This window comes from Tursiops truncatus, chromosome 13 (genome assembly GCF_011762595.2).
Source record: "Tursiops truncatus isolate mTurTru1 chromosome 13, mTurTru1.mat.Y, whole genome shotgun sequence".
Lineage (NCBI taxonomy): Eukaryota > Metazoa > Chordata > Mammalia > Artiodactyla > Delphinidae > Tursiops > Tursiops truncatus.
The window spans coordinates 29,030,250-29,050,860 of NC_047046.1; the positions used below are offsets into that span (position 1 = coordinate 29,030,250).

At 51.4% G+C, this 20,611-nt stretch overlaps 1 protein-coding gene across 1 annotated transcript in view; it reads right to left on the reverse strand.

Moving 5' to 3' along the window:
• Positions 1-4,651: 4,651 nt before the first annotated feature.
• The window catches only part of APCDD1 (APC down-regulated 1), a 31,160-nt gene continuing 15,200 nt past the window's right edge, over positions 4,652-20,611 (reverse strand). The window contains exons 3-5 of the mRNA XM_019920750.3: positions 19,491-20,022; positions 7,744-8,065; positions 4,652-6,618 (exon numbers count right to left, since the gene is read on the reverse strand). Coding sequence (XP_019776309.1) covers positions 6,167-6,618; positions 7,744-8,065; positions 19,491-20,022 — 1,306 coding nt within the window. The 3' untranslated portion in view covers positions 4,652-6,166. The remainder of the gene's footprint in view (positions 6,619-7,743; positions 8,066-19,490; positions 20,023-20,611) is intronic.

The following is a 20,611-nucleotide window of genomic DNA, read 5'->3' on the forward strand; positions in this document are numbered from 1 at the left end:
TCTATTTGTTGCGACATAATTGTTATTCCTAGATGGTGGAAGGGCATAGTCTAACGATTGGTTTACTTCATGTTGGTCATGTTAAAATAAGTGAAGAATAATCAAAATAAACATTTGAACCTTAGAGTAATTTATGTAAGTCATGCCACCTAGGATTAGCTAAGCTGCCTGCACCACTGTGCTGTGTAGCATGACTCCTGGTAAAAAGCAGCTGGGCTGTGTAATCGGCCTGGAGGAAGATGCTGGGACTTCACAGACTTTACAATAACAGGTTGAATAACTGTTTTTATTTTATTTTATTTTTTATTTTATATTGGAGCAGAGTTGATTAACAATGTTGTGTTAGTTTCAGGCGTACAGCATGAGTAACTTTTTAAACTTGTTCGCTCATAGACGTTTGCATGTGTGGCCAAATTTTGCACAGAGTTCCTGTGAATTTTTATCACCACCATTTTCTCCAATATCCCGACGCTCTTTGAGTGAACTGTAACGGAGAAGATAACTTACCGGCTCTCTGTGGTCTGGAAAAATTATGAGACACAAGGCAGCAGTGAACAAGTGGGCGAAGTACCATGGTGTTAAGGCCTCCATCACTCCTGGGGAGAAAGGTTACTCCAGAAACAGAAAGCATGGTTTATTTTATTTCCAATCAGGCCGCTCATGTGAATTCATATTCTCTGCTTTATTATGCTGAAAATGACACGCGACTTCTGCCTATCTCTGGATCAATCATCACTTTGATGTTTTATTTATTGATGCACAAAAGGACTTGCCTTTCAAGTTTGTAATCTCTCATTTCAATGGAATTTTTCAAAGTATTAAGAGACTAGCTCTACAGGACTGTCTACCCAGTTGGAAATTGGCACAAGATTCTGAAGTGTTATTGGTGCCCCTGGGTGTTTCCTGCCATTTAGTTTCAAGCTAATAAGGAAATGCAGAGGTTGGCTGGAGTTTGCTATGAATACTGTAGGTAGACATTTGTGCTGGAACAAACTCAAAGAAGGTTCTTTAGAGAATGCATTTTATCGTACCAGGGACTTTGTTTCCTTGGCTATTGAAATGACTCTTGTTTGGAAATCAGAGCTATTTCTCATCTTTGACCAGCTCTTTTGTAAAGTCTGCACTTCCATGTTTATACCATTCATTTATGACATCATCCAGTTGTTTCCACAGCAAAAATAGTCAGAGAAGAGAAAACAGAACTTTTTTTTTTGAGAAATGTCTATTCAAATCCTTTGACCATTTTTTAAAGCAAGTTATTTGGGGGGCTTTTGGGGTTTTTTTTTTTTTTTGCTGCTGCTATTGAGTTGTAGGAGTTCCTTATGTATTTTGGAGATTAACCCTTATCAGATATATGGTTTGCCATATTTTCTCTCATTCCATGGGTTGCTTTTTCCCTGTGTTGATTTTTTTCTTTGCTGTGAAGAAGCTTTTTTTTTTTTTTTTTTTTGCGGTATGCGGGCCTCTCACTGTTGTGGCCTCTCCCGTTGAGGAGCACAGGCTCCGGATGCACAGGCTCAGCGGCCATGGCTCACGGGCCCAGCCGCTCCACGGCATGTGGGATCCTACCGGATCGGGGCAGGAACCCGTGTCCCCTGCATCGGCAGGCAGACCCTCAACCACTGCGCCACCAGGGAAGCCCTGTGAAGAAGCTTTTTGGTTTGACATAATCCATTTGTTTATTTTTGCTTTTGTTGCCTATGCTTTTAGAATCATATCCATGAAATCACTGTCAAGACCAATGTCATGAAACTTTTCCCTTATGTTTTCTTCTCAGGAGTTTAACAGTTTTGGGTCTTATGTTTAAGCCTTGAATCCATTTTGACTTTGTGTTTTGCTTTGTTTTGTTTTGTCTATGGTGTAAGGGCCCAATTTCACTCTTTTGCATGTGAATATCCAGCCTTTCCAACACCATTCGTTGAAGAGACTCTTGTGTATTCCTGGCACCCTTGTCAAGAGACCAGGTGACTGTGTGTCTGGCTTTGTGTCAGTACCCCACAGGACTGTGGGTTTGCAATAAATTCTGAAATCAGGAAATGTGATGCCACCAGTTTTGCTCTTTCTCAAGATAGCTTTGGCTACTCAGGGTCCTTTATGGTTCCACATACATTTTAGGGTTGTTTTTTCTATTTCTGAAAAAAATGCCATTGAGATTTTGATAGGAATTGCATCGAATCTGCAGATCTCTTCGGGTAGTATGGCCATTTTAACAATGTTATTTCTTCCAATCCATGACCATGGATGTCTCCCCATTTATGTGTGCCTCCCTTAGTTTCTTTCATCAATGTTTTGTAGTTTTCAACGTACAAGTCTTTTACTTCCTTAGTTAAGATTATTCATATAATGAAAAGATAACCTATGAATTGGAGAAAACATTTTTAAACCATGTATCTAATAAAGGGTTAATAGCCAAAATATAGAAGGAACTCCTACAACCCAACAGCAAAAAAGCCCACACACAGTCACCCCTCACACACAACAGACTGCACCATGTGGCTCTCTGAGCCCACGAACCCTTGCCCCTCTGAATTCCAATGTAACAGCTACATTGGTTTCCTTAAATGAAGGGGGATGGGATTCCTTAAATGAAGGGGGATGGGATTTCTGGGTGGTATTCTCCAGGGCGTAGGGGCCACAGAGGTGGCTGTACAACAAATGGCAGAAACTAAGAGACCCAAATGCATCCATGGAAACCATGGCCTTGCTCTTTGAATGAGAGGCACTAGTTAGACCCTGAGACTCGCTTTCCAGTGGGCAGTGAGCTTGAGTAAAGGAGATGTATTTGTCTGGCCTCACACCGTTGGTGGCTGACAACTAGGTGTCAGTTCAGTCTCCCCCAGAGGGATGCTGCCGTATTAAGTGTCGGCTCCGTCACATCTTAGCCAATGAGAAGTTGGAGGTCATGACTTGGCCAATATTCTTCCTTGTGATAGTGTTAATTCTGCCTAACGACACCAAGGAAATGGGGTTGCGGTAAAACAGGGGCTCCAAATACATCAGCAATTTTCTACCCTGTGAGCCAGAAACACTCTTGGATCATCATAGGGATTTGAATAATTCAATTGGTATTTTAGGACATGTGATTCTCCTACTGGTATGAAAAGAATGCTTATGCATTTTCTCCAGAACCTAGAAATCAGTGGGAAACATTTATTATCCAGCTGCCTTTATTTGCTCTTATTTGCAGTTGTATCCTAATGAAGGCTGTTTGGGTTCATGAACCCTCGGATGTCTCAAGAAGGCCAGAAAAGTCTGTGCGGGGGAGAAAAGAGAGGACCTGCTCTCCCTGTCCCACCCACCACCCCTTCTCCCCCACCCCAACTCAGGTGGTCCAGCATCTCCCTTTGAGGACAGTGTCCTGAAATACCTAATTACATGCTGTCTGTTGGCTTCTGTAGTCCACTGCCAGGGACCCAGTATGTGTTACAGGGATGGGCTGTACCATTTAAAATAAAACATCGTGATGTTTCTGTGGACGGCTGTGAACATCATCTTTGTTTTCAAGAATATATTTAAAGAGTTGGTGGACTAGAGAACAGCGCTCTTACTATCGTAAAGCTTTTCCTTCAACCAGGAACCACAAGACTCTTACACTCAAGTTGTTTCCATCAGGTGTGGGTATGAGGCCCCACCAAGGATGCCCTGGGCTGCCAGCTCCTCTAACAGGGATCCTTCGTGTTGAGCAGCACAGAGAGTCACCCTGGTGGGCTGCACAGCACGGGAACCCAGAGACGGACTACTTAGGATGGACGGTGCCCGGCAGTTCCAGATGCTGGACATGATGGGCGATGTTCCTCTAGGACAGACGGCTGGGCTTGTCCTGTCTGAACAAACTCCCTTCGTTCTGTACAGGAGACACTGGGACCCTAGGAAACTCCTTCCTGAGTCCAGGGTCAACTGGATTTTATAGAGTCTGAAGCCTAGATCACAACCAAATTGCATTGTTGCCCAAGATTCAACTTTCTGACCCTGTGCCTGACCGGCCTGCTTCTGGGGACGAGAAGTCTAGTCCCCAGAGGCCAACGACACCTAGGAGAGTTGTCCTATATTCACTCCCTACCTCCCCCAAATCTCGGAGTTACAGGAACCACCCACTTCTAACTTAGGGGTAGACTTGCCAGGGCCCGAGTGCCTGTCATGGAGTATTTTCTGCTTGTCATGGAATATTCTAGAGTCAGCCATTCCTTCCTCAGAGATAGCATCTTGGTCTTGAGTTAAAATTTCCAGCTCTCAAACCTTAAAGATTGGTCATTATGTTTCTTCAAGGTGACGGGAAACCACTTAAAATGACGATCTTCATAGGCTGCACAGGCGGTTTAGTTTTAGGACGTGATGTATGTGGTGAGACGGTAAGTAACAGCCATGAATCCAACTGACAATAATCTGTGAATAAACTATACTGGTCATTCTCTGTAGTGGATCAGAAAGTGAATTTCATGTCATCCCTAAGACACATATACATATAGTCACACACTGTATACACGTTGATGCCTATATATTTGGGTATATGTACCTATGTGTGTGTATACGTAGGTGGAGTGTACGTTTAAACAGTGTGAATAGCTAAGTCCAGGTGAGTGGCTGTGAATCATGTGGCTATAAACCTATCATTTTTATGGTAAATCACTGAAGTATTCTCTAGCAGTGATCATCGCTTTTTACATAATTTTATTATATTCTTTAAAGATAGCATTGGTATTAATTAAATAGACCCACAGGTAAAATGTGTATTGTGGGAGTATCTTTGACATCTCTGTTTATAAACTTGGCAGACATTAAGTTAGTACTTTCATTTGAATAAACCCCCTCAACCACAACGTCAAATATCATCTAGAGGTAAAGCACTGTGGTCCTCCATGCCCCACTTATAACTTAACATCACAGCATCTCGTAAGGGTAACTCTTAAATATAGGTGTGACTCTAGACCTTGACCGTGGTTTCCACACTGGTCTTTAGTTATGTCCAGGCTTTCTGTCGTTTACTCACCATTTCCCTCCATCGGTCTCCCCTGGCAACCACCTTTGGCGTCCTGAGCGCACCATTCGTAATAATCCAAAGTGACATGCAGATGTCACTCATGCACCCTCACAGACTCTGTAGAAGGTGCCCTGAGACCCTCTGCAGTGACACAGCCGGGTCGGGCCGGCCCGTCCCGTGAGGAGGGTGGATGGTCTCGTGGGGCAGCCGGCTAGGATCCCCCCACCGCCTTCTCTGCACAGCCAGGCCCGTGGCGCCCACGCGTGGCCTCTGAGTCTTGGTCTTTGAAGTGACAGAGATGACAGAGTGAAGCTCCAGACACGACGTGAGCCGGGATGGGGTCCCACGGAGATGAGGCCAGACCGAATGGGCACTGCGTCACTCGGGTCACCATCACGCACCGTCACCCTCCCTGCACTGCTGCTCCTGTCCGTCTGTAGCGGGACAGCCTCCATCTGACACATACTCCACCACCCTGTCCCCCGGGCAGGTAAGAGCAGCATGCATCCTGCAGCCACCCAGAGACCAGGATCAACATCTCCCAACAAGTTAAAACAACCAACGTTTAAATGACTCTGAAACTTTAATTACAGATACTTTTCAACATTTGAAAGTGTGGATTTGCTCTCTTTTTGCATGAAGCTGTCAAGGTGGTTCCGTTACACCAGTGTCTTTTCCTGCACCCCTAGCTCTTCTTTATTTCATCAAAGGTGTCTGGATCGCAGTCCCAAACCAACTCTGCACTGCATTCCAGGTTGGAAAACTCGGAGAGTGAAACAGGCTCAAAGGAGCAGAAAGCAACCGCAGTGAAGCAGCAGGAAAAGCTGAAGCTGCTATTTGTTTCTCCTCAGTTCCCCCCCGAAATGCAATAATCATGAAGAGGAAGAAAAGAAGATGGAGCGCTTACCCTGCTCCCGCTGCCAACACGCTCGCCTGAACCTCTCTGTGGTCTTAAAGTGCAATTATATGGTGAGGACGCCCAGGCCTGGGATCCGACTGGATGCAGTTCAAAGCCAAAACTTCAAACAGCTCATGACTCAGGCCAGGCGGGCGGGGGCCAGGCGGGGGAGGAGGACTGTTCTCAGCCGCTCAAGTGCATCCGAGGAAGAAGTGTCTTTTCTTTCTGTAAAGAAAATCTGTAAATTGTAAGGCATCCTGGTTTGGAAAAATCAAACTCTGTAAGCGCTTCTATCCAAGGCTGTGCCAGGGCTGCAGGGTCCAAAGGCCAGCGAGCCCAGCCAGCAGCAGGGGACACGGGCCGCTCCCAGGTGCCCGGCTCCGGTGCTGATGCTGCCCGGAGTCCTCAGAGAAGTCTTCAGCCCTGGGCGCCGAGGAGGCACACTGGACCAAGGGCATCTGGTAGGATGTGGCTCTCTTCTCGGGTCTGTCCGGGCTGGAGCCGTCGCTGGGCCTCTGGCCGTTGAAGAGCAGGTAGCGGCCGCGGGCATCCTGCTCCATCTTGAAGATCTCGTATTCCGTGTGAGGTAGTTTGATGCCCAGTGCCACACAGCCATTGGTATGGGTCACGTCCTGCTGGACACCCACCTGCCAGGAGCCCTCGGCCCCGCACTCGTTCCCGTTGAAGACATTGAGGAGCGAGGCAGTGGCTGCGTCCATGGGGGTGACCTTCATGTGGTTCACTGCCAAGGACACAGGACAGCTCCGTGATTCAAGGATGCCGGAGGCACCAAGCCTCACAGGCTTCTGCTCTCAAACCCACCCTGCAGACCAACCCACCAGACCGGAGCCCACAGAAAAGACCCTCAGATGGAAAAGGTTCCATGTCTGGATGTGACCGGTGGCCACACCAAGCACCCTGAAGGCGCCACCAGGAAAAGTCCAGCCCATCTGGCAGTAAAGGCTGAGCCCAGACTACAGCTGACCAAGCCCGTTCCCGTGAAGACCCTGCTCTTTGGGATGGACACAGTATTCAACGAAAACTGGCATTTGTTTTTACGAATAGGTTTTGAGGTTTTTAAATAGTTTTGGTGTCAGACACCTATATTAGTGAGCAGTCTATACTGGCCCGTACATCAGGCAACTAAAATAAATTAGGCTGCAAGCAAAAATAATCTGCTCCAATCTGCTCAAAGGAAATCCCAGCCCTTGTAGAGGATGCTTCTGAGGCTCTCCCAGGGGCCCATATCCTGCGTACACGTGAGAGCTTTGGAGGGGACTGAGACCCAGACAGCTGTTCTCTGGGCGACAGCTACCAAAGGCCCTTTGTCCCTAGAGCCAATCTTCCTCCCTAAGGTGGGGGGGGCAGTAAAATGCCCCAGGGCTTATCTGGGTTGGCAGAAATACTTCATATTAAATGGACTGAATCACAGGATGCTATCCTGGGAGGGGTATCTAGGCCAACCCTCTTATTTGTCCATGACAGGGTTGACACCTTCCTAAAAAGATGCACAAGCTTAAAAAAAAGTCTAGAAATAGCGATCACAAGGCCCCCACCACCCCTTGCTCACAGCCTTGTAGCCTGGAGAATGTCACCCTTTACCTGCCTTACTTAGGTGATCACCAGGCATACCGCCCGCCCGCCTGCAAGCACGTGGCATCTTCTCAAGGGCACGACGGGCACACTCTGCGCACCTGGGCGTCACTAACGCCAGCTCCGAGGCTGCAGAGAACGATGCGGGCAGGCAGTCCACTCCCCAACATCCCTAGCAGAGAAGATGCCCTTTGCCCCTGGCTCCGCCTCCACAAACACGTCCCCAAACTGCTGCCGTGACCTCGGGGTATGGGGTGTGGGGCAGGAGCCCTACCTTTGAACACAAACTCCGTGCCGCCCATGACCCTGGCGGAGTGCACGCCGCGGCTGTAGCGACCCTTGGCGTAGATGGTGAAGGTGGGATGCTTGCACACGGGGTCGGAGTAGTGGTAGTAGTGCCCCTCCCAGGTGTGGTTGTTGTCGTGGAAGATGAAGTGGCGCGTGAGGAAGAGGACCTCGGGCCGCACCTCGCAGCGCTGGCTCACCCACTCGCCGTGCAGGCCCACCGTCAGGTCCGCCTTGGGGGGCAGCAGGGGTGGCCGGTGCTCGTCCGACCGGTGGATGATGCGGCAGGCAATGCAGGCGTGGTCGTGGTTCTGGAGCCAAAACACAAACACGGGGGGAAAAAAAACGTCTCCATGAGAGCAGTGCGCATGCGCTGCGTTCGACGGGGCTCACGGCAGAGGCGCCGGCAGCCCCTGAGGCACCGCCACCAGTAACCTGGGAACCCCAGGGGCAACTGGAGCCACAGACCGGGTGTGTGTGCCTGCGTGTGCTCACAAGTACATAGTGTGTTTGGCTAACAGTAGAGCCTTGCCTAAATATTTCAGCTGTGATCTGGACCCCCTTTAGAATCCTGTTACATTTTCAGACCATTTGTCCCGGACACTTGATTTCAAAAAGAAAGGCTGGCATCACCTCACCCCAATTAGGATGGCTACTATCAGAACGAGCAAAAAATGGCAGCATTGGCGGGGCCGTGGAGAAACTGGAACTCTCGTGCACTGCTGGTAGGAACGTAAAGGGGTGCAGCTGCTGTGGAAAAGGATCACCTTAGGACCCAGCAACCCCACTTCTGGTTTATACCCCAAAGCACTGAAATCAGGGTCTCAAAGAGGTATTTGTTCACCCACGTTCACAGCAGCACGATTTGCAATAACCTAAAAACGGAAACAACACAATGTACATCGATGGCTGAATGGATCATCAAAACGTGGTCTAGACACACACTGGACTATGGTTCAGCCTCACAAAAGGACGGGAATCCTGACACACATGTTGTTACAAGGATGAACCGTGAGGGCATCATTCTGAGTGAAATAAGCCAGTCACAGAAGGACAAATTCTGTGCGATCCCACTTATAGGAGGGACCTCAAGTCATCAAATCCATGGAGACAGAAAGCAGAATAGAGTTACCAGTGGCTGGGGTGGGGAGTTCGTGGCCAGATGGAGATGAAGATCGTATGACAATGTGAATGTCCTTGACGTCACTGAACTGACGCCTAAACATGGCTAAGATGGTAAATTTTATGTGACGCGTATTTTACAACTAGATTCTTCCATTAAAAATAAGTATGAGACACAAAAGAAAAAAAAGGACAGTACTCCAGTTGCCGTGGGTGACACAGGGCACTGTGTAGTGAGGGCAGAGGTCCCCATGAAGGAGGCATGAAGGACACAGCCCCAAAGGAGGCAAGAGCAGAGGCCCGGAGAGGCCGTGGGCACTCCTGTCCCTACCTGCGTCTGCTGGCCTGAGGCCTGGATGGTTTATGGGCTCTGAATGCTTCCTGCTTTACAGCTTCACACCATCTAATCAGTGCAAGAGAGTGGCCGCCCCATCTTTCGGGAGCGCCTCTCTGGCCGGGCCTGCTTATAGCACCAACATGGACCTGGCACAAGGGCTGTCTAGGGTTGCCACTTAGAAAACCTCCTCCGAGTAGAGTACGGGGGCCCGAGACTGTCAGCCACGTAGATGCTGTTTGCCTGGAGGGCTCGGGGCTCACACAAAAAGCCAGGTCTGGAGACACAGGAGCTAGCTCCTTGCCCAGACTGCCATCCGCTGTTGGACCCAAGTCACCGGAGGCCCACGCGCCAGGGCTGCCTCCGCAGATGGGGCATCTCCACTAGTGGGCATCTCCACTACTCCCCCTCCCACGCAGGTCTGTAAAGCCTCCTGGGCTGCCAGACACCAGCCACACTAGAGGCCCACATGAATGTGCCCGGTGCTGTGGCAGGAGGGCGGCACTGGCCCTGCCCCTGCCCGGGGCCCACCGTGCAGCAGCTCCTGGTCCAGCAGCTCCTGGCCTGTAGACAGGGACTGACAGGTGGCCACTCGGGCAGGCAGGCACTTGTTTTCTGGGCAGAAATCCAAACCTCCAGGCCTTTCTTTCGCCGGCACTGACTGCATGCGGGGCTACAGCGGTTCTTTGGTTGAAGGCTGGGTTGCCTGGGAGAGTAGGTGAGAATTGCAGGTCCCCAGCCGCCCCTTCCACACTCTCCTCCCAGGACAGCTCAGCGCCCGCTGACAGTCCCTGTGCTCATCAGCTGAGCCTGGAGTTGTTATTTACGGGAGAGGAGGTCTGTTCGGGGCCTGCGGACAATGAGATCAAACAGGCAGCGCAGAAGCCTCGCTGTCCCGGGGCCCATGCGTCTGTGGACCTACAGTTTCCTACCAAGGCCTCTGGGACACACGGGAGAAAGTGCCCTGCAGCCTGTGGTCAGCAGTGAGCCGTCTGCAAGCTACAGCAAGGAAACAGACAGGAAGGACACGTGTACACAGCCCACGAGGCCTGCACTTAACTGCACAGAAAGAGATGGTTCCGGCCTTGGCAGGAGATCCACAGGCCAGCGACCGCAGCTGGGGACCCTGGGCCTAAATACCATAAGAAATGAGGATTAGACTAAGGTGGGTCCCACTCGGGCTCCCAGAACCACCATGAGGAGAAGTTTCTCGGCATGGGGTTGCACGCGCGCGTGGCACTCAGTGGGAAGACCAAACAAATGGCACGGCTCCTGCTATGTGTGCCACTATCTTTCAAACGCATAACAGGGTGAAAAAGACACAAATTTAGTTAAAAAAAAGCATCACTGAATTCAGTAATTTTGCCACTATGTATTTTCTTGTAAACTACTAGGAAGTGAAGGTTCCAATTTTTTACCCCAAAAGGGGGTTTTTACTGAAAGTCTGGGATGGAAAGTTAATATGATTTCTGTGACATCATATTAACTCCCACACCCAGGAAGTAGCCCCTTCCTTAATGGCTAACAAGCGTTATCATGATCAGCACCTTGATCAAACTGTACCTGCTGCCCCTGCTCCCGTGCCCCAGCTGCACATGGTCTGTGTGAAACCAGCCCTGTACTCAGACTCAAGTCTCTGAGATTTCACAGACAGGATGGGGGAGGGGGAAATCTGGTGCCGGTACCTGTTAGCCAGCACACTGAGTGGTGCAGGAGACGGCCCTGGAAAGAGAGAGGAACCTCTGAGAACATACGCCAGGCAGCTTCCAAAACACCCACGAGGAGTGATGGCTCAGCTACTCCACTGGGAGCTCGCCAGCTGGAAGCTTGCTGATTGCCCCCCCGCCCAACACTCGCTCACTGAGCAGATCCTATGCAGCCCACCTGCACTGCAGGTCCCTACACGCCGACCCAGCCTCCATTCCCTTCTTTCTGTTCCCCACCACTCGGTTCGCTATCTGTGATTTGGGAATTTAGAAACATCAGTTGTGACCACTTCATTTCTGACCATTCCAGGAAGACACGAGCCTCAGTCCCTGAAAAGATTTGTTTTCTCAAATACCAATATCATTCAGGAAGTGCCCAGAAAGCTTCTTAGATTGAGCAGGCGGGGCAGGAACAAGGGGTCTTAGTTCTTGCAAGAGCCACTGCTCGGACGACCAGGGATCAACTGCTCTTCAGAAAAGGAACCAGCTCGGAGCGGGGGGGGCACCAACGTGGGGCCCAGGCTGTTCCATGCCCGACACGCTGGAGTTTCGTGTTTTTCTTTAAGAATGACAGGGCACGGGTCCTGAGCTCCGAGATGAGGATCTGGCTGGGCTGTGGTCCTTCAGGCGAGAGATGGTCCCGGCTGAAGGGTTTCTGGTCGGCAGCAGAGAAAGGCAGGCCGGGTAGTTTCAGGGAAGCTTGTCACCCATCGGTAGGGAAGGAGTGGGAGGAAGCTGCCCCTTGGGTATTGGTCTCACCAAATTCCTGAACTAGCTACTTTACTTCATTGTGGTCAGACGTACATAACATGAAACTTCCCATCTAAGTAATTCACACTGTCGTGCAACCACCCCCACCATCATCTCCAGAACTTTTTCATCTTCCCCAACTGCAACTCGATCCCCATTGAATACAACTCTCCATCCCACCCCCATCGTAGCCCTTGACAACCACCATCCTACTTTCTGTGTCTATGGATCTGACTACTAGAGGGCCCACATATAAGTGGGATCACATAGTATTTGTCCTTCTTGTAACTGGCTTATTTCTCTTAACATAATGTCTTCAAGGTTCATCCATGTTGCAGCATGTGTCAGAATTTCCCTCCTTTTTAAGGCTGAATAGTTTTCCACTGTATGGATGGACCACATTTCGTTTATGCATTCATCTGTCAATGGACACCTGGGTTGCTTTCACTTTTTGGCTATTGTGAATAATGCTGCCATGAACATGGGTGTCCAATCGATTTGAGAACATGCTTTCAATTCTTTTGGGTATATACCTAGAAGTGGAATTGCTAGATTATATGGTGATTCTATGTTCAATATTTTTTGAGAACCTGCCATATTGTTTTCCACAGCAGCTGCACCATTGTACATTCTCACCAGCAAAGCATGACGGTTCCAATTTCTCTACACCCTCACCAGCAGTTGTTATTATTATTTTTTTTGATAACAGCCAACCTAATAAGTGTGATGTGCTACCTCACTGAAGTTTTGACTTGCATTTCCCTCATGATTAGAAATGCTGAGCATCTTTTCATGTGCTTATGGCCTATTTGTACATCTGCTTTGGAGAAATGTCTATTCAAGTCCTTTGTCCATCTTTTAATCGGGTTGCTTTTTGCTGTTGTTGAGTTGACTAGTTACCGTTTTAACCAACTCTTTGGCTGGCATTAAGGAACCAAAGATGTCATACATCAGTGTGGGAGGTTTGGCCTCTCTGTGGATGCTGTCAACAAGGGGACGGTTTCAGCCAAGGTCGGATAAAGGGAACACCTTTCTGTTTTGTGGACAGATTTTTTAAAAATCTGATTTGTGCTCTTAATTACCACTCTCTTTGGCGTGAATAAAACCCCAAAGACCTACAGGAACAACCATGGAGAAGCAGAAATTAAGGCCTAGATATCACACTGGCTCTAAAGTTTCTCTTTTCCAAGATGCTTTTCTCAAACAGCGGCCATTCACAATGACGAAAGGGGAAGAGTTTTTCAACACGAAGAGTGATTTGTACCATGAAATCTCATTTGCTTCATGAAGTTCCCCTGTTGGGTCCATGCTCTGATCCATGGGTCTCATCTGAGAAGCCGTCTTTCCCAGGCTCTCCCGTTAGGCTTCACATCGCTCCCTCCCTTGCATCTCAGATAGGCTATTTTAACGTCAGGGTTCCTGTGCACAAGAGGCTGAGGGCTAGAGCCGAGGGACCAGAACGTGTTCCTTGCTGCTCTTCTTTACACCAACTATAAAAAGCTTTCATTCCTGGGTGGGGGTGGGGAATCCCTATACCATTATTAATCTCTTAAGAAAGAAATCAAGCTTATTCTAAAACATCACATTTTATCAGTGAGCAATGTCCTAGGCAGAGGGGGTTTTTCCCACTGTGCTTCCTGATCCTGGCCCGGCCCTGGGAACAGTTAAATAACACGGTTTGCCTGTACAGGGCGTTTGATGCTGGGGAAGTTCAAGTACATCATCTCTTACGCTTCTCAGTCTCCCAAAGAGACCACAGTACACGTCACAGATGAGGCCACCGAAGCACAGAGAGAATGACATGGCTCGGAGGGATCTGGGACAGAACTCGGCTGTGGGGCTTGCAGAGTGCTCCCTTCCGGCCCCAGGCTGCCCCTTAGGCTGGGGTCTGCAAGGAACACACGTCTCCCTACCAAGGGCTCTGGTCCCTTGAAAAGGTCCTCTCTGGCCGATGACTGACACGATTCTCTAGGCTTTGCCCTGTTCCCCGCCAACATTTATTTCTGGAGAGCTGGTTCGTCAGCATTTGCTGACAGATCCACTTGTTTCCCAGCATCTTCCCAGAATGGAAAAAGTTACTTGACGTGATCTTGTCGTGAATAAGTCAACTAGAGAAGCAGCCTGCATAAGACATTTCTTGGGCTAAATGTTTTGTTTGAGGAGGAGAAACGGGGATAGATGATGAAATGCCCCTTCCTAGAGTTCTGCTCCCCCGGGTCACGTTTCTCAGGAAGGAACCTCCATGGATGGCCAAGGATGATGCTGAAAGCGGTCTTCCCGAGTGCCGTTCACCACGTGTGTGACTGAACTGCAGACGCCCTACGGTAGGTCTTTCTACACGGACATCCTTCCCGGCTCCTCTCCGTGACATGGTAGGTATTTGAGGCCAAGACCAGCGCCCTCCCGTTTTCCTACGTCCCACGACACCTAGGAGAATACAGCGGGTGTGATACAGGTTCATGGCTCACGGGCTGATGGATGGTTAGAAAGTTGTCCTCGGATATGCAACAAGATGAACAGAGCAGCCAGCATTCATCACAACCGTGAGCGCTGCCCGTCTTGTGGGAGGGGCCTCTTGGGGTGCCTTTCAGAGCTGGGATCCTGGGATGTTGTGGACTCGGGCTCATTCTGACCTCCCAAAGGAGCCGTGATGATTCCCCTTTCAGAAGAAAGTAGGGGAAATGGCCGTGGCCACACAGGTTGGGTCTCTGTAACTGCAGCCTTGGGGCCACACCCGGAGGCTGGCAGTGTGTCTGGCCAGGCCGGCGCAGCCAATGCCACATGCACACGGCAGCGCTCGGACCCCCTCAGCCTGGCCACCGCCTGCCAGGAGCAGGTGGCAGGCGTTGAGGACAGAAGGACTTAGCCTCACAAGGACTCTGCACGGCAACCCTGTAGCTGTGATGCAACCACCACAGAGGGGCCCGGGCTGGAAGGACGATGGAAAAGGGTAAGAGAGGCACGGCCAGTTCCTCGGGGCCTGCGTTTGGCTGCCAGGTCTTCTGCGAGCGGAACCGACAGAACACCGCTTCCTGGAGGGAAAAAGGAGCATCGGTGGGTGCCCGGGAGCAGCACTGCATTTTCTAGAAATGGGATTTCCGTGAAGTTTGGACTCTGAGATGTGAGCTCCCAAAGGCCTTTCCGGTAAATCACATAAAAGATAATTTCATCTCCACCTTGCCTGTACATACACACTTTGCACAGAGCCCAGAGCTCGATAAAAGGACCATAAGAAGGTGGTTCTTCAATACAAATGACTATAAGAATGGTTTCAGAAGAAAATGCTGATTAAGTTTTACTTGTTTGATTGTTTCTTCCCCTCCTATTAATTTAAACGTATTTAAAGAGTTGAAGGAGACTCATCTTCATAATCACACTGGCTGTAAAGGCAGCAGACCCCACGTTTGGCCCCCTTCTCCCCTGCCCTCTGCCCACAGTGGCCAATGCCCCGCACACAGGACTTGACCCAGACTCTCCAATGGTCGACTTCCTGCCGCCCAGGTGTTCACGCTGTCCTCTCAGCTTCTGGACTTTTAAGGGATGAAATGTTTACCACTTGCATTGTCCCTGACAACGACTTCCTGGTCTGCTGACTCCTTAAATAAAAATCTTGCACTCAGGAATCCAGAAAAATAATGAACTGTTTCTGCGCTCACAGCAGAGGCCAGTAGCTGTGCAGTGTGGCAATCGTGTGACTCTTCATATCTCAACCCAAATAAAATGTCCACGTGAGCAAGCCTTTCGGAGGCCAGAACCCATCATCCGACCCCCATCGCCGGCCCTTTTTTCATCCTGTGGGCAGCACGTGCGGCCTGGCAGTGAACGCCCGGCCCTGGGGGCAGGGTCACGGTTTTCTGCAAGGGGCACACTGATTGAACATAAGGTGGGCTTCTGACACTGTCTCGGTCATGACTCCTTGAAGGCCCTGGTCCTCTACCACCTCTTCTGACTACCGTCACCTCCGCAAAACCCTCTTCTCTTTGCCCTGCGCTGCCAGAAAGAGCAGGGACAGGGATTCCTCCGTGAGCTTCTGGATCCTTCTACTCGTGCACCTGTGACACCCACTTACCCACCCCGCCGGGAGCCACACCAGCCACATGCCTAAGGAGAGACCCCTTCCTGCTGCAGAGCTGCCTCCTGGAGCTGGGCGGAAACTCCGATGTCCACAGCCACGTGGTCCAAAGTCCCTCAGATGTCACAGATGTCCCCATAAATCTGTATTTCTCACATGCTCTGAGGAGGCTAGGAAAGACAAGCTCCCTCAAAAACAAATGACTGTTCACAGTCCAGAGGCCTGCAGGGAACTTAGGAGAGAAAGCACACGAGTACCCCTGCTTCCTCCCAGCGGTCCGGCACCCCAAAACACTCTGCTGTATTTCCGCCTCCGACGGGCAGCCCCACCCACTATCAGCGTTCCAGGCAGGCTCTCTCAGAAACGTGGCTTGGGGAGAGCGGTCTGGTTTGAGGGCAAGCTCTTTGATTTACGGCCCTGTGGCCTCATCAGTGCAGGGTTTTGGAAAAAGACCAATTCTGCTTGCTTGCAAGTATGATCCTGAGGCCCTGGCGTTTCCAATGACCCCAGCAATCATTTGCTCTTAATTACTTTTGATTCTGCCAAGGAAAGAGGGCACCTGGCTAACCCTCCACCGCACAGGAATCCAGGCAGAGGGTAAGGGCTGCCCTGATGCTAAACTCGATTCGAGCAAAGCATCTTCTTTCAGGGTTATTTTAGGGGGTCCTGTTTTTTTTAATGAAGAGTAGCCAACTTCATCCTGAAAGAATCCTCCCAGCTCACCTGATTCTCTTCAAACATCATTTTTTTTTGCCGAAGGGCTCTGAACCTCACAGCAAAGCTGTATAAAGCTTAGAAAATCAAGGTGATTTAAAATCTCTATTTTTACATGGTGTCCCGTTTCCAGAGGGGCTGAGACTAGTCGTTTTAAACTCAATTTAGCATTTAAACTAATTTTCAGCCAGGTCTCTATGGACCGGCGATTAGGGAAGGTGAAGGGTTCAGAGGGGTTGGCGAGGCCTGTGGTCTGTCCGGATGCACCCCCAGCCCTCCTCCTTCCCGGGGGGCGGGTGGTCTGCAGGAGCCCAGCGGGCAGGCAGCACCTGGGGCTTTGGAAAGGCACCAGCGGCCAAGTCCACTGTTCCCTTCTCCTAGCCGGCCTGCGGAGGGATCTCAAAACTTCCTGACTGCTTGCTCACTGCAGGCCAGAATGCACACGCCAGGGACAACAGGAGAAGAACGGGTCCTTTCAGCTCCCAGAGCCACGCGGACCTGGGCCAGTTTCGGGGGAGAGCACAGGCCAGGTCCTGGACGCCGGCCTGCGTCCGCCCAGCCTCTTCATCGGCTTCCTCTGTGGCCACAGCGTTCCTCCGAGCCTCAGAATCCTGCCTTTTTGGAATCTGTTTTGAGCGTGGTGATGGAGTTTGGGTGGTATAAGATCACAGCACAAGTCACAGCAGGGACAGAAACGTTCACGGTGACAAGTATCTTTCCCCCGGCCACACTGTCCCCCTCCTCTGAGGCCATCGCTGTTCCACTGCAGAAACACTGGCTCCCGGTTCAGCTTACCTTCTTCTTCTATTACTAGCTTTACACATGGCACCACACTGTTCATGCTATTCTGTACCTTCCTTTAAAACAAAAAAGCTTAACAGTGTGTCCTGGATAATCTCCAAGATCCAAGGTTCTTTCCACCCTTAATATTTCTTGAATGAGGGATTGTGGCCTAGCGTTTAAAGAGTTTACTTCTTAAGAATCTGGGGAGACGGTCCCACAACTGCCCCTGCAGAGGAGGGAAGAGAAAATGGGAGTGAGAGGAGTGGCAGAGATGGAGGTAAGACAAGAAAGGTGGTTGTGGGTACTCCTTTCTTTTCCAGGCCTAAGGAGAGCTCAAGAGATCAAAGAGCCCACGTGGGCATCCGCAGGTGAGGAAACGGAGTCTGGACCCGACAACGTGCACCAACAGCCCAAGGTCAGGTTCAGAGTGGTAGCCAGTTGGTCCAGGCTGTCTGCTGCTTCCTCTGGGCAGGGGGCCTCCATCCAGCCTCCTCTCTCCTTCCTGGGCCCTGGCCACCCTACTCACCAGCATCCTCGCTGGATGGTGAGCAGGGATGAAGGCTCTGCTCCTGGGAGGATCCTCCCACAGGCTCAGGCCAGGCTGGGTCAGGGCTCTGGCTCCCATGGGGTTTCTGGATGAGCTGCAGACCGTTTTCACTCACGACACCCTTACTCCCGGAGATAATGTGAATGTTGGCTCGACTGTGCTCATAGAAAGCCAGATGCACGTCTGAAAATCCCGTTCCCGCTGCCACCTGACACCAGGGGTTTGCAGAGAAGCGTCGTTAAGCTGCAGCGTCTGGATAAGGCGGCCACCTGCAAAGGTCCCTCGACGGTTCCTCCGTTTCCCAGAAGCCGGGCCCTCGCCCTGGCGGTCCCTAGGCAGAGTCCCATCTTGGTGCCTCTGCATTGGCTGTGAAGCAGGCAGAGCCCACTGCCCGCCCCCTCCCTGCGAGGACGCCTGGGGTCCCCGGGGCAGGAGGGCCGCCCTCTCCCTCGCAGCCCCGCCTCACCTGGCGCCTCTAGAACGCGCAGGGCACAGCACAGCGGACCTGGCCGGGGTCTGCGCGGAGCCCAGCGTCCCTCGGCACGGGGAGGGGATGTCCCTGAGATGCGCATCCAGAGGAAGCCTCCCTGCCCGCTCGGCCTCCTGGCAGACGCCCCACAGTCATCATAAAGGCAACTTTCACGACACAAGCTCGCGGTAACAGACAGAAAGAAGACAACCGAGTGGTCCAGCGGGGGCAGTACCAGCAGGACCCTCACCAGGCATGAGCGCGCTCCAAGGACTGAGAAGAAAACAGATGCTCTAAAAACAAATAAACCACCAAACAAAAGTTGGACAAGGCCTGCAACTGGAGAGTTGCTGTTCTAGAAAGGAAGCCAGAAAAGCCGGTCTGATGGTGGGCGACACTGGGAAGAAAGCCGCTGCCCCCCAGGCCCCCTTCCTGCCTCCCCAGCTTCTGCGGTGGTAATGACCCTGTTACGTGCAGACACGGACTCTGAGCCCGTGGGAAGGAAATGCCTGGAGAATTCCAAGTGTAATTACAGGGACTATCATTTAAGAAAAGAACATTAGAAGGTTTTAATTGTTTCCTGCCCCCTCCATCCTCCCCTCGGGTCACAGTGATTTCTCACTTAGTCCGATGGGAAGAGTGTGGGATTTGGGGAAATAGTCCAGTGGGGTCTGGGGAAAGGTTTGGGGGCAAGTTCCAGCCCTGAAACTCACCAACCAGTGACCTTGGGCAGGAGACCACCCCTCGCACCTCAGCTGCCCCCTCTTCTGCTAAGAGGTGGTCGTCACTGCCTCACAGGGTCGTTGTGGAGACGGAACAGGAGGTTCTAAGGGTCCACAGCCCCAGGCCAGCAGCACTGTCCCTGCCCCCGGCCCCAGGGCCAGGATCCCTGCTGGGCATCTTCCCAGGTAGGTTAGAACATCTCCACGTTTCCTGCAAGCTTTCCTCTTAGACTCACAGAAGAAGTTCCCAGAGGGTCAGGGCAGAAGGGAGCCTTAGGAATTTTCGAGGACGACCACCAAGGCTGTTCTGCATCACCAGTCCTAGGACCACCACCCTCATCAAATAGGAAGACCGAGGCCCCATCACAGAGCAAGGCGGTGGCCCACCCAGGCCTCCTGACTGGGCTACGTGTCCCCCCACCCAAACTGCAGCCCTCCCGCCCCCGTCCCCCCCAGCAGCCCCTCCATGATGCAGAGCCCCGCCCCACCAGGGGCTATGCAGGGTGGTGAGGGGTACCTTGGCATTCTGCAGCGGGGGCTGGTAGCTGGACGGCCTGTAGAACATCCTCTGGGAGGCGTCAGTGTGGATGTCACCCAGGAAGAGCTCCTCCACCAGGCGGTCCAGGTTGTGCTGCAGGTACTGCTTCTCCACACGGACCAGCTGCAGCTCGTGCATGGCAAAGTTCACGGCCCGGGTGCACTCGCGGCCGCCCTCCTCCCGCCACAGGTCATAGGGCACGTCCTGCACCCAGGGACCCCCAGCGGGCATGAAGCCAGGGCACGTGCGGTTGACCAGCTGGCCGAGCCGCTCCGCCACAGCCTCTGAGTGGCACACGACCTGCACGCGGTGCAGCTGGTAGTCAGCCTCGGTGCCGCCACGGATGATCCAGGAGGCCTGGCGCAGGCGGATCTTGCCGCGGACCACCAGTGTGTAGGTGGGGCTGGTGCAGCGGTTGCCGCCGTAGTAGAACTGGTAGGCCTTGAACGTGTTGTTGTGGTAGAACCGGTAGGACCTGGTGATGAACTCGGGGCCCGACCGCACCTCACAGCTGCAGAAAAGGGGGAGGAAGACGCCTGTGAGCCCAAAGCCACAAGGAGGAGGCTCATCACAGTGCCAGGAGATCACGGTAATGATAACAGGATGGTACTCCGGGCAGTTCATGGAACCCGCACAGCAACCTATGAGCTGGGGGTGGGGGGTATTATTATTATTATTATTTACATCCCAAGGATCATTTTATTCTCTATTTTTTTTGTTGTTGAGGTATAGTTGATTTGCAGTGTTTCAGGTATATAGCAGAATGATTCAGTTTTGTTCTTTTTCAGAGTCTTTTCCATTATAGGTTATTACAAGATATTGAGTATAGTTCCCTGTGCTATAAGGGTGGGTATTATTACTGTCCTGTTTTACAGATAGGGAAACTGAGGCATAAGAGCTGAGGCAATGTGTCCAAGGTCCCCTCACCAGCCAGCACTGGAGCCAGATGTGAGCCCGGGGGAGCCTGGCCCAGCACCCGCGCTCCCGGTCACTCTACACCGGGGTTGTCCTCCTTTCACTTTATGGACAAGACAGAAGGGCAGGAACCTGCCGTCCTCAGCGCCCCCCTTGGCCTCACTCCCAGGCGGGAAGGAGGAAGG